The sequence below is a fragment of the Sinohyriopsis cumingii genome, chromosome 5 (genome assembly GCF_028554795.1).
Source record: "Sinohyriopsis cumingii isolate HCF-2022 chromosome 5, ASM2855479v2, whole genome shotgun sequence".
NCBI classification, from domain to species: domain Eukaryota; kingdom Metazoa; phylum Mollusca; class Bivalvia; order Unionida; family Unionidae; genus Sinohyriopsis; species Sinohyriopsis cumingii.
In genome coordinates this window covers 130,705,328-130,720,503 of record NC_142965.1, presented here as the reverse complement: position 1 = coordinate 130,720,503, position 15,176 = coordinate 130,705,328, and the positions used below count along the sequence as shown (strand labels likewise).

The window sequence follows — 15,176 nt, the reverse complement described above, 5'->3', positions numbered from 1 at the left end:
CATCAGGGATAAATAACGTGAACTTTCAGGAGAAAGGTTTTACTTTCTGTTATGGTCATTCTTATCACTATCTACAAATTAAGACGATGAAATAGTCAAAAAGTTAAACATAAGGATTAAGGTAAAGGCTATGAAGAAGACAAAGAGTTACTAATAAAGTAAAATTGACTTTTTTGTCATCGGACAGAAAAACAAATACTTCGATACCAATAAGACAGAAAAAAAGTAGAGAGTGCTAACTTAACTATAAACGTATGGTAATAGTATATTTTGTTTTACATGTACAAGAATTATATTGCAAACAAGACACATGTGCACATCAGAGACGGCAGCTGCACATAATAATATATCATATGTTCTTGATTTAATTATCCACTGTGAGCCATGTTCCTATCAGATGTTGAGTAGCAGAATGTACACCGAATGGGTGGATAATCGGGGCGAATCGCCCCGGAAGACACTTCTGTAGGGGCGGCATAAAGGGAGAAAAGAGAAAAGGAAAGTGGAAATAGAAAGGAAAAGAAAAGGAGGAAATAAGGGAGAGAGAGGGAGGTAAAGGAGGATAATATTTGTAAAATTTGGTGACGCCACCACCCTAAAATATGGGCAGAGGGCGGCATATCGGACCTCCGCTCCGGGCGGCAATTTAGCTCCGTACGCCACTGACTGTAAATGTATGTTTATTATGGCGGGAAGTTGATTTTTCCTTGTCCGTATAGTTAGAAATGATTTTTATGATTATCTGTCATTTTTCTGTCCATATGAAAAAGTGTAAACATACGTACATAAATGTTGCTGTTTTGGGGTTTTAATGCCATTTTTTTAGCACAACATAGGCTATATATGTCGACCAGTATAACTGATTGAGAAAGAACCCGGGGAAACCTCGGCTAGAATCACCGACCCACGGGAAGCTACTGGCAAGCTTTCTCACATACCCACAGTGACCGAGCCCGAGACCCATGCGGACAGAGGCGAGAAAAGCAGTGATCGGTAAATGCTAGCGCTGTAGACTACCCGGGACCCAAAATGTTTTTTTCTCGACGTTATATATCTTGAATTGATCAGAGAATCCATACTATGCGTTCCATGCCATTACTTTGTAATGACAAGTACATTATGTAACGCATACTGTATGTTAGTCTCTATTTATAATAATAATAATAATAATAATAATAATAATAATAATATCAAAATATGTCTTTTCAAATGTACGTACGTGTTGCCTACACACTGTGCCACCTAAACTTAATCCAGATATACAAATTTTATTCTCAGGGAAAATGACAGGCATTCAAATATGAAAGGCTTGAACAATAGATTTCTACAAAACTATATATATATATATATATATATATATATATATATATATATATATATATATATATATATATATATATATATATATATATATATATATTTTAATGAAAGATTTATTTTGTATACCTATCTAACACTAGTAAATAATCCTATGTTCAGCACATATGTTACTCTAGAAACTGGTCGCTTTGTCAACAGAATCTATAAAAAATATTCCATGAATTTTGTATGGATAGAATTCTTTGTCTTCATTTTTGTGATAAGTATTCTGCATCTATATGGAGATTATTTGATGTTGAAAATATCTTAGACAAATAACTTTTGTCGTTGGATTACAGTCACAAAATTGACTGACTACTGTTATGTATATTTGATTTAATTTATATTTGATTTAATTTAATTGTTTGTAAATTTTAAATTTCTTTTATTCCATGACATGGTATTGTAATGTAACTTTATTTACGGGAACAGAGTTCAGTTCTGACTGATTATTTTATATTTATGACGTAAGCAACTTTACAGAAACTTTGTATCTAATGCTGACCTAGTTTCTGACCTTGATTCAAAACCAGTAAGAGCTATATTAAACACATTTTTAAAAATTCTTTCTCAGAGTAAGATTCATGAAGCGGAATCGAAGTCATACTTGGAGATTGTGACAAATAATATGTATCCATCCATGCACAAGAAAATGAGATTTCTAAATGTCAACATAAAGACCCACTCCGTTAGGTTTTTCCAGAGGATTGACCCACTATCGGGCATCTGTTTTGCGTTAAAGCTATATTTATTATTGATGTTTTGAGAAAGAATATTCATTAGTGCCTTAACATTTGAGAAGTTAAAATGTTTTATGTTGTGACCAGTTTTTTTGGGCTAATTATTTCATTTTTCTTCAAATTATTTGGATTTAAAGAGATTATTTTCCCCCGGATATACTTGTCCTCTTAATTAATTCTTAGACGAAGACAGTTATTGAAATTTATACAGAATTAAAATTGAACTATTATTTTCTGTGATTCAGCAAAGAACTGTTGACACATCAGTACGACGCTGACCACAGCATCCGTCATCGCCTTCCATTTTGGATTTCATCGGGACTCTAACTCAATTTCATTAGGACTTTTATTTACTATTACTTCTATTTGTTAATTTTTGGATTATTTTTGGATTTGATTCGTAGAACTGTAAGTTCTTTTCCTCATTTTTACGTTGTCTTTCTAGGGAAATAAATTATTTGTTTAAATTTTACAAAGCTTGTTGTCTTCACTTTTTCTTGTTACGTTTCGTAAGAGCCAAAATAAGAAACACTACTTGACAGCAAAGATCAACAGATACTTCAGTCATTACACACATTTATTCCCATAAATCATAAAGAAATAGATGACATTTACGATGTTTACTCAGATACATGTCTTACTTATCTGTAGAGAGTTAAAGGTATTATTGCTATTGTTTCCTACATTATTATTTTAAGTTGTTTTGAATAATGGCTGTATCTGCTATTCTTACTAATTCTGCTCTTTCATGTTTCCCCTTTGTGGGCCAAAATTGCTCAGTTAAATTACTTCAAACTGCCCCTTTGTGGGCCGAAATTGCTCAATTAAATTACTTCAAACTGCTCCTTTGCGGGCCCAAATTGTTCTGATAAATTCTCGCATGTTAATATTATCCGGGACATGGAAATACATCAGACGGTAATCAGCATCAAGTCTATACGATAGAAATGAAATAGTGACGAGAGAAAATTGGGATAATAAGAACACCCATGAAGTTTTACACAGCTTTACATAAATCCACATGATCTTCACCACGTGACATTGATAACATTGTGTCCAATTATTCCGAGGTTTCTGGGCAAGTAAATCAAGTATGAAGCCACCGACTGTTAGAATAGATCATCAATCAACTTCAGGCGGAAAAAATGTCACCTTATAGCGATAATCAGCAATAGGTTCTTGATGAAAGTGTTCCAAAACGGCCATACATAATAACAGACAGATAGAACGAACCAACATAGAAATATTTGTAAATTGTTTATTCCAATTCATCAGACATATCTGGTATAGGGTTTCAGTCTCTCCGCCTTACTAGTTCTCCGAGGCTGGCCCGTCAAGTCACTTCCGTAGAGTTCAAGATCTCGAGAAGGGTAGAGGTATGTTCGGCCATAATTAATGCCGTCGTCGAACGTATAGTATGGTGTCACTTGCTTCAGTCTGGACCAGCGTAAAAACGGACCATTCCCCCTCTTTATAAGACTGACCAAAGTAGTGTCCAAGTTATTATTGGTTTCACGGCGTAGCCAGTCGTCTCGTGGATCCCACGAACTGATGAAATAACGCTTATCAGCCTCAAACTGCTCGGGTTCCAAAGCAGCAGTTAAGTCATCGTCTTCTAGGTATTGAGCTTTTGCAGGATCTGTAAAGGAGATACAGGTAGATAAGACATTTTGCGATTCGCATTCGATCAGGGCAATAGTAGTTATATATAAAATTGGATGAGAAAGCACGCGCTTCATCGTATTAAACAGTCTGAATTTCCTACACCCCAACATTAATGTCCAAATATAAAAAAATGGGGTAGGAATGGTTAGAGGAAACTCGGACTACGTATTAGACCGATTGAACGGTACGGCTGTGCCGTGTTCGACCTGGTTTTGAGACAAACGAGTCCGTTATGTGCTGTAAGAACAGGGTCAAAATTACAGATACGGTTTAATTTTTTGGGATACTGGTTCACCGCTATTGTATAGCGTTACACGGTTAGAAAATAGAGGTTAACCGACCAGATACTGGTTAGCCGCCATTTAACGGTGATTCGCCGTTACAAAATGCTGGTTCACCGCTTAAATATAGTGCTTTACCTCTGTTAAAAAGATGTTCACAGATCTGTTCTTAATCCGTATGTTGCAGTGACTTCATAAACTGTCATTTACTGCTATTTAAAACAAGCGCACACCTTTTTTGCAAACAGTCAAAAGTGTGACTAGAGGGTTATTCAAGTCTATAGTACAGCATTCCACAACTGTAACAATCTCGCTTTTCTATACATGTTGAAATGTCGTCTGCTTTAGATAATTAATCTTTATAAGGATGAGGAAGAAGAGCGTAGAATCCTGTAGAGATTATGGTGTTAAAGTCAATCAGTGTATACAAAATTCACTGCGGGGAGGAGGAGGGAGTTCAGCTTCAACGACATCTACTGGTCACATATTCTCGGTGAACCAAAAAGGATGGACATTGCCAGAAAATGACCAGGTTCAGTACTTATCGCACCCAACCAATAGTGACGAGGAATTAAAAGAAATTAAAATGTAACAAATACAAATTGTCATCGGCATACATTTTTACAAAATCCAAACTTGAACTTTCAAAAATCCTCGGCGAGAACTAGTAAAATGACAAAACAATTTCCTGATTTCTGTACAAAAGACAGACGTATAAAATAATTCCTCATTTCTGTACAAAAGACGGACGTACAAAACAATTCCTCATTTGTACAACAGACGGACGTGCAGTTGCAAAACGCTTCGATGACAGCGAGAAAAATCGAATCTAAGGAAAACTAACGAAACTAATAATTTTAATACGAAACTGTAAATAGGCCAATCAACATTTAAATAATTTATTTATTAATATGTTTGCCTCAGTCAAGAAAATCATATATTTTAAACTTGATCAATTCCCTTTACTACATTTAAAGCTTTATATGCCAATGCAATGATAAAACCACTGATTGGCCCTATAATTTAATCTTTTATTTTATTCCATTGCAACTTCTTATTGCTCAACTGATATGTCCGACCCTCTCATCATCTTCAAATATCTTCTCATTTATCTTTCTTTTCTTTTTTTTGTTGCTTCATCTCAAAACATTTTCTTTTCTACATCGTTCACTCGCTGTTTATTTTCAAGATTTATTTTTCATTTTAATTGTTTATTTGTTAATTTAAAAAAAAATGCATCATTGATATTACATTCTACATCATGCTTGTTAATGTCAACCTTACACACTTTAATTCCCGAAAATATTGTATGTATGTATGTATGTATGTATGTATGTATGTATGTATGTATGTTTTAATCGTGAGTGGATAAACGATTAGACAGAAGAACATATAAACAGAAGGATGAAAATCCAATAGAGAGTAATTCCCTGCTCTTAATGTTTAGTTTGTATATTAGTTTTAAAAAAAGTGTATTGTGTCGTTTTTATGTTATTGTCACATGGTATTCATATTGTATTATTGTCACATCGTATTCATAGTGTATTATTCTCACATCCAATTCATAAGGTATTACTGTCACATCAAATTCCTATTGTATTATTATCACATAGAATTTATGCTGTATCAATGTCAAATCGAATTCATACTGTATTACTGTCACATGGAATTCATATTGCATCATTGTCGCATCGAATTCATACTGTGTCATTGTCACATCGAATTCATACTGTATTACTGTCACATCGAATTCATATTGTACTATTGTCACATCGAATTCATATTGTATTATTATCACATCGAATTCATAATGTATTATTGTGAAATCTAGTTCATATTATGCTATTGTCACATCGAATTCATAATGCAACATTGTCACATTGAATTCATACAGTATCATTGCCACATCGAATTCCTACTGTATTACTGTCACATCGAATTAATATTGTATTATTATCACATCGAATTCATACTGTATTATTGTGAAATCTAGTTCATATTATACTATTGTCACATGGAATTCATTTGTATTATTATCACATGGAATACATATTGTAATATTGTCACACCGAATACATATTGTATTATTGTCACGTCGAATTTCTATTGTATGCGGCAAATACTTCGTAGCTGTTCAGCTCTTTTGTAAATCAAATTTAAATATACCCATAATGCTTGTCAAAAATATCGACTTGTCACTTTATGTCATTCACGTATAATTTCTATTCTGTACAAGGCATTTGAAAGCTATATTAAAAGTGAAATATATTTCACACTATTTAATTTCTAATATAATAATTACAGTAGTTATTAGTTTACAGTGTATATTATTATATTCAATGTATATTATTATTTTCAATGTATATTCAGGTGTAGCTAGACAGCCAACAATATTCACCTATGTCACTCTCTAAATATGTTAATATGTTTACTGCCTTATTCTTATTGGTTTTTCCATCTTTTCATCTGTTTCCGAATCTCTGTTGTTGGTGTAATGGTTGTTCTGTACATTTTATTCGCTGCCTCCGATACACACTTTTGAGTCTCTGTCGTGTTGATTTGTTATTACCCGATATACACTTTTGAGTCTCTGTCGTGTTGATTTTTATTACCCGTTACACACTTTTGAGTCTCTGTCGTATTGATTTGTTATAACCATACACACTTTTGAATTTTCTGTCGTGTTGATTTTTTATTACCCGATACACACTTTTGAGTCTCTGTTGTGTTGATTTTTTATTACCCGATACACACTTTTGAGTCTCTGTTGTGTTAATTTTTTATTACCCGATACACACTTTTGAGTCTCTGTCGTATTGATTTGTTATAACCATACACACTTTTGAATCTTCTGTCGTGTTGATTTTTTATTACCCGATACACACTTTTGAGTCTCTGTTGTGTTGATTTTTTTATTATCCGATACACAGTTTTGAGTCTCTGTTGTGTTGATTTTGTATTACCCAATACACAGTTTTGAGTTTCTGTCGTATTGATTTTTTATTACCCGATACACAGTTTTGAATCTTCTATCGTATTGATTTTGTATTACCTGATACAGTTTTGAGTCTCTCTCGTATTGATTTTTTATTACCCGATACACACTTTTTAGTCTTATGTCGTGTTGATATTTTATTACCCTATACACACTTTTGAGTCTTCTGTCGTATTGATTTTGTATTACCCGTGGGGACCGCTCCGGTGGCCTAGTGGTTAGAGCGTCCGCCTCGGATGCGGGAGGTCGTGGGTTCGAACACCGACCGAGTCATACCAAAAGACTTATAAAAATGGTACTAACAGCTGCCACGCTAAGCGCTCAGCACTAAGAGGTAAGTGTTAGGACTGGTCGGACCGGTGTCAGGATAACGTGACTGGGTGGGACATTATGCTACGTGTCTGCGGCATGATGCCCCAGTGCTAGACATCACTATAAACTGCCGCTCTGCAGACATCGTAGCGATATGACTGCAAAATTGTTAAAGCTACGTTAAAAATTAAAAAACCACACACTCATAACCCGTGGATGATACTCAGAATCAATACAGAAAAACATGTATTTGTCTGCTTCGTTTAAAATCACTCCTGTAGTATTCGCACACCCTCCAGTTTGTTTACAATCAAACGGGAGTTCCTTTAGTAACACTGTAGCCTAATTTGCATGGGCAAGTCTACCTTTTCAAGCAATAGATGTGATGTAGTTCACTGTCTTTGAAAATCTCAATAGTTCTATAAAATTTGGAGTAATATCTTTTAACACATGTATAAAAGGGGGCCTCCTTTTTTATAAATAGGATGCAGACAACGGTTTTTAGAAACAGATGTTCGCACTATTCTTACATTAATAGTAATACTAAATTTAGTAGCATTATGATAATACAGACTGTGCAACATCTAATGTTATTAATTTTACAACCTTTAACAAATATATTGGACAACCCGTCAGCAAGTATGCAAGAGACAGTTCAGGGCACACATTGGTTTCATTAGCCATTCAAATACACACAGAAACCACTTACTTGGAGCATGGCAATATTACAGTAAAACGGTTTAAACCGATTTATGCAAGTTAAAGGATACTGGGTGTACAACTTCAATGTTTGACATACTATGGTACGTTTATGATGATTGAAAGTTGAACAAATTATGGAATTAGCATGATACGGCTTAGAAGTGCTGAAGCAAGTCATGAATACTACTTGAACAAAGATGGAAAGACAACAAAAACTATGGCAACTATGAAAGGTCAAGGTCAAGGTCAAGATCAGGTAATTCCTTATGTAACTATTTGACAACAATCTCTGTATAAGGTGGTCATCAACCAATACACACCGTATGAAGAAAAGAATGTAATTGACGAACAGAATAGATGAATAGAGGGGAATATGTTTGAAGTATCAGATAATTGTGATACTGACAGTATTATATTCATATGATATCGTGGTACCTGCACAGGTTTTCTGCGCAAATTGTAAACCGCAGCGTTGTTAGCATCCAATACGTACACGTGACGGAACCAAATAGCATGCCTCACTTTGTTTTGCATCATTTCATCTATAAACGCCGGACCGAACATTATTGTTTCTGTGAAAAGGACACTTGTCGATGTATGTAATCCTAACTTTTTTATTCGAATGACATAATGGTCTAAATCTGCAAATTCATGTAATTTGTGTCCTGCAAAAACATTTACGGATCATAGCTACATGCACGAGGTTCAACCAGTTCATCATGTGTAATTACAGACTTAAAGATATCTAACAACGTTTTTGTTTTCTTCGCTGATGATGTTATTCTATTATTAAAGTTTTACTCCTTTTTTAGTGCAGTTAATTCAATATCATCCGGACGCTCTTGACTGGGTACAATGCGGAAACCGTAAAGCAATACACAACCGGGCATTAGTTTAGTACAATGCGGAAACCGTAAAGCAATACACAACCCGGCATTAGTTTAGTACAATGCGGAAACCGTAAAGCAATACACATTCCGGCATTAGTAAGTGTTTTTCTCTTGAAACTCCTTTTTATTGATTTCCCTTTCCACGTAAATTGAAATATTAATTATGCCCATTTCCCTGTTAGATTAAATTTTGATTGATTTTATTTATATTTTTTAATTTATGTTGTTGTTTATTTTGATATAAACTGTATCAACGCTTTCGCCTAATGCGAAAGACTCTTTATATCTATTTCAGTTTCAAATGCAGCTGTTTTCGTTGTAAACTTTTGGCCAAAAATCATTGAAATATGTTATTTCATGTTTAAATCAATTTGTCTGTTTTGTTAATACTACATTGTACCATACAGATGTTATGAACAATTTCTGTCGATGTGCTCTTCTATACGTTTGAGACCGTTCATCGTCAGCATGTAGGTTGTTATAAAATTTGTATTTAAACAGATTTTAAACATTTCGTAATATCGATTTCTAAAGCATCTACATGCCTGTTTGTCCTATGTTTTATTGGTTCTAAATATTCTTCAATGTCGTGTTTCTCGTCTGCTCTTCATCGTGCTGTATGCATATATCATTACTTATTGCTTTGTATCATTGTTTACGAAATCGTTACAATCGAAAATACTTGTTTCTGTTATCGTCAATTGGTTTTTATAAATCAAAATATTTTTAAGAGCGTCTTCTATGTCACTGTTCAATAAATGTTAGTATATGTCAGCTCTTTCCCTCTTTCTCAGTTTTGTACAGTATTAACCACTAACCTCATATCTGAGTACAAACACGTTTTTTTATAATACAAACTTTCTACAAGATTCGAATTTTGCATGCTCTTTAATACTTCTATCTATCTATACATGTTTCTTCCGTCATCTCGATTCTTCATATTATGGAAGCTTTTCAATTTGTCCTTCTGATTGTAGCAAAGAGAATGTTCGTGTTCGTGCGTCATCCCCTCCTGCATCCTATCCTTTTAAGTCTTTCAATTTCTAAACGACTGAAATATGTTTTCTTCCTTATTTGCTACAAACGGAGTCAGTTGCTCTGTATGAGTGTTATTGGCTCATTCAATTAGCTCTGGTAAAACGCAACACATTTTCTGGTTTTATTTTGAGTGAAATAATTCCATTGTGTAGTATTTATGGTTCTATTAAACCTTTCCACTACAAGTAATTTTCGCCTGAGTGCGACGAAATTATTAAATGTTTTCTTTCCCAGCAAATCCTTAACTTTCATCCTGGGAACTAATTTCCCTCACCAATCTGTATATTTACAGACTTGGCTTTCTACAAATTTATCTGAAAGCATCATGTATTTCATCTCCATTTCTTTCTTTTTCTATTGAGCGCAGGTGTATTTTCAATAACATTGTCTTTTCAACGCAGAACAAATATGTGTCACTTTCAAACTGTATTTGCATCCACTTTTGTATATTTCATATTTTTGCATGTCAAATATATCTGCTTGCCACTGATCATCGATGTTACTCTTTTCAAGGGGTGTCTTTTGCTCTAATGTGTTCTTGTATTGTTCGGTTAACCATTCTTTTAAATCAGTTTTTCTTAATTTTATTTTGCTTCATTAATTTGTTTTTACAATTTATTGGTATTTGAGTATTTGGGGAAGCAACTGAACTTTCATGATCGCTATATAGATTATTAAATGCTGTTCTATATCAGACATTTAAATCAAAAGTTTAAAAATCTAGAGAATATTTCACGTTTTTTTTCTCCAGAAACTTAAAACATTTCTTATAACTGATTTTGTATTCTTGTGAAATGTTTGTCATTGCTATGTTTTTTATAAAATAACTGACTTACCAAGTGTTGTATTAAATACGACCTTGTTCTCCACGAAACTTTGTTCTTGTTGAATTGTTTATAATGAGTTTGCAGAGTTAGCAATATCGTCAAGTTGTACTGTAAGTTTGACAGAATATAATCTATACCTCATCAATTATGAAAATTGTTCCTCCACATCCTGTCCTATCATAATCATCTCCCTGTCATATCCATGCTACGCATCTCAAAGTCATCATCGCTACTTACTGACTACATGTTGTTTGTGACTGCGACGCGTTTCTGGTTAACTTAATAAATGTTTTAGATAGAAAAATTAAAATGCTTTTTCTCATGAACCTTATTTTGCAATAGATCCAGCTTTGAACTCACTTTAACCGGTCAATACTTGTTAAAAAAATTGGCATTTACTCTTATTTCTGATATTGTTTTTCTCTCGTTAAATTTATAAAATACGTCCCCAGTCCCAAAAACTGCTGAATTCAATATAATGAAGCTTTCTATCATTGTTTATATTTTGAAAAAGAATTTAAGTCAGTATTCGATTATTGTCATCATTGTATGACTGGCTATGTGGTTTTTTATTTATTTTATTTTTTTACACGAGATTACAACAAAATGTGAGCGGTCCTGGCGGTTTTAAGTTCGATTTCTAAAGTACCTTAATATCTTGCTTACCCACTAATTTCTGAATTTGTACTTTTAATGTTTTCTTTAAAGTAGTGGTGTTCCCCACACGAAACGGACACAGTATGCGTATTCCAGCTTTCTAATATATTTTTATTTCACTTCAAAGAAGAGGTGATTTTTCTTATCCCGACGTATAAACAACAACAACGTACAACAACAACAAAACGCAGGACGGTATTATGTGCGGGGCTGGTGATGATGGAAACGGTTTAACTGGCCGTAAACAGCCACTTTGTACGAATTGTATGGGATGCAACTCAGGCCATAATTGCCTATGCGTTCTCACGCGGGTCTGAGGATGTATGGCGACCGTCTTTGCCAACACTGTCTCTGGACGAGTGAGAGATCCAAGAAGTGTACATTCAAGGACGTGGATGCCGTAATTATTGCCGCTGAAGGTGGTTCAGCTTTGTTAATATACTATTCTGCTGAATTCTTTGTCATATTGGGGCTGGAGGCAGAATGTGATATATTTTTGGACTTTGAAAAGGCCCAGTTTTGTCACGTGGATTCTGTTATTGATCGATTATGATATTTAATCAGATTCCCAATACCATGCAATGTACCATTGCGACTCGACATGCATCCCTCTCCTGTTAGCATAACATGTCCCAGAACAATTGTGTGGAAAATAAATGTTTCAATCTGTCTGTATGTATGCATGGGGTTTAATAGCTCATTTATATAATCTTCTGTCAAGCAATAACTAGTTTAGTTGTCACAACTGGCAAAGTACAACGCCTTGACAAATTCTCCGGACTTAGAGAAGACAAGCCTCTCAAATTAACAGTGCATATCCACCGCGAGACAACAGACCAAACGTAAAGCTGCTGCAAAAGATCATCCAAGGCGCATTAAAAAAAACAAAGAGAAAGGCAAAACAAAGACCAAGGCGAAACAAAGACCAGGGCAAATAAAGACCAAGGCAAAACAAAAACCAAGGCGAAACAAAGAACAGGGCAAATAAAGGCCAAGGCAAAACAAAACCACGGCGAAACAAAGACCAGGGCAAATAAAGACCAAGGTAAAACAAAGACCAAGACGAAACAAAGACCAAGGCCAATAAAGACCAAGGCAAAAACAAAGACCCAGGCGAAACAAAGACCAGGGCAAAATAAAGACCAATGCAAAACAACAGAGTAAAAGACTTAAAATACAAGGTCAATTTCGTTCTGTATGATCCACAATCTTTTTTTAAAAAAATGCAAGACTTTAGTTGGAGCGCCATTGTATGATGCATCCCACAACAAACTGGCAAAGACAAACACCTTTCAAAAGACTGCATTCTTCGCTGACAGCATCAGTCAACTAGAACTGTACCTAACTTTTGTTGAACCTCCGTTAGTCGCCTCTAAATGGCACGTGGGAGTGTGTATTGGGTCCATGTTCCATCCATGAACCCGAAGTGTAACACTTGAAATTTCGACATTAGAAAACAGCACGTTGCACAAAATCAACACGCGCCAAACCAGAATGAATCTGGATTATGTGAGATTACGTTAGAGTAACCGACTTTGAACACATTCGTGGTTACAACGCAAGGACACTCGGTGTGTTATTAATCACGAATCTTAGTAGAAGAGAAACTACCATACTCACAAATCGTACACAAAGTTGATGGAAATGGTTAAAAAATATTTTGCAAAAATTCTTAAGTTCATACTCTGTATAAACAGCAGAAGGCACAAGATCAACAGACCCCCAGACAATCAATGCCTCACGTGAATCCACACATGCATAGACAAATGCAATATTACTAATCTTTGCTGCATATTCGGGTCCTAGGATATCTTTAAGGCTTTCCCCCTTCCCGTCCCCACCACCACCAACGGTGTGAGTCAGACGAAAGCTTATAGAGTATCTTTGGTTTTGGAGTAAAGTTCGCGTTTTAGAATTGAACATTTTAAAAAACAATGCAAAAAGGGAACTAATATATAAACTCCATACCAATCAAACATTCATCTATTGCTTTTGTTTATGTAGATTTCATATTTCTGTCTACTGTTTTTTTTTTTATAAATTCTATCCATCCTTGTATGCATTACGTATCTCCATCGGTAATTTAGATCTCTTGTTTATTGTTCCACCTCTTCAATACCTGTATTTCTATTTATTTAGTTTTTCCATGGCAGGGAAAATAATAATAATAATAATAATAATCATCATCATCATCATGATCATCATCATCATCATCATCTGCAGGCAGTTACCAATAACTTGCCTTTTTTTCTATCATGTAACCGTTATTTTCTCACAAGTAATTTAAACTAATATTTTTTCACATAAACCTATAAATGAAATACTCTTTTTGGCTGGAATGAGAACCTGCGCTTTAGAATAGTAAAACACAAGAATGTATATTTGTGTATATTTGTTTATAGTTTCGGTATACCTGGAAAGCACTGAGTTACCAATACCTCATTGTAACAAGCACTGATTTATTAAAGTATGCAAAAAAAGTTAAAAATTATAAATCTCGTTATTTACGTTGAATCTATTCAGGGATAACACGTGAATAATTGATTGGGGAATACGTGTTTTCTTTAAATGTACGCATTTACTCCGTTACAACAGCAATCGGGATATTCAGAACTTAACTCTAATGTATGGAATAGATTAATATAAAAGTTTAGTTTCTTTTTCACTGTACCTGTTGATTGTTTCCTAAATTAAATGAAATGTAAATATTAATTTAAATATTAATTTAATATCGTAAATCTCGTTTAATAGTTTTGACTCAGATTGAAATGCTAGCCTTTAATGAACAGGATTTTCAAAGAAATAATAATCTGCAACACATTAACAAGTTGAAAAGTGTCTTTTAGACCATGTCATTTAAATTGGAACAATATAATTATGGAGTTGTTTGACAAGAGTAGTTTTTACTTACCTAAACACAGTATGCATAGAAGTAAAATGGTAGGCGTTGTCACAAACTTTGCAAAATCCATTTACTGGTTGGAGTGCTGCTATATAGTACAGATGTTGGCACAGACTGATTTATGCTGCCTCTCACATACTCTCTTATACCGCTGCTGAACAACTCACTGATAACGCTTTGAAAAATCGACTCTTTCTGGAAATACGCAAGCCTCCCGTTTAATGGCGTCATACCTGATGGGAGTGGGAACAAATCATGCCCACCATTTATCGCTTTCAATCTGGAGACACTTTTATCAAAATGACGCGTCAGAGTGTGTCGAATGTTGTTATAATAACCTCACTGAAAATGATGTTAAACATTTGCATGAATGGTATTATTCGTAGAATTTTACTTGTTATAAAATTTGCAACAAACATGATTTTTGCTTGTAGTACAGGAACACGAGTAGTTTTGATTTCCGGTTAGAGGTAATGACATTACTGTAAGGAGAGACACCAATACGATTCATTGTCGAATGTTATTTCAAAATTACCACGTAATTTTTTTTATAGAAGAATTATATCTTACTGTTGCAAATGAGAAACTTACAGCCCAAATTCGGAAGCCAAAGGTAACATAAACGAGATTCCTTAAACGACATGCTATATTTTCTTTTCCTGGTCTGGAAATAAATAAAAATGAAGAAAATAGCCAGCTAAGATTTAAAAATATTAGGTGGTTTAAGACCGGCGACGACAGATAACTTAAATATATTACCCCCAAAATCGTTGCTGATGTACGGCTCCATGGAATGACCTTAAAACCG

The 15,176-nt window shown here is 34.4% G+C and overlaps 1 protein-coding gene across 1 annotated transcript; it reads right to left on the bottom strand.

Annotated features, from left to right (window-relative positions):
• Positions 1-2,662: 2,662 nt before the first annotated feature.
• LOC149800248 (uncharacterized) lies at positions 2,663-14,536 on the bottom strand. The gene is made up of 2 exons (XM_089957208.1): positions 14,378-14,536; positions 2,663-3,738 (listed from the first exon to the last, which is right to left on the bottom strand). The coding sequence occupies exons 1-2, from the start codon at positions 14,436-14,438 to the stop codon at positions 3,371-3,373; spliced, it is 429 nt and encodes a 142-aa protein (XP_089813334.1). The 5' UTR covers positions 14,439-14,536; the 3' UTR covers positions 2,663-3,370.
• Between the last annotated feature and the right edge of the window lie 640 nt (positions 14,537-15,176).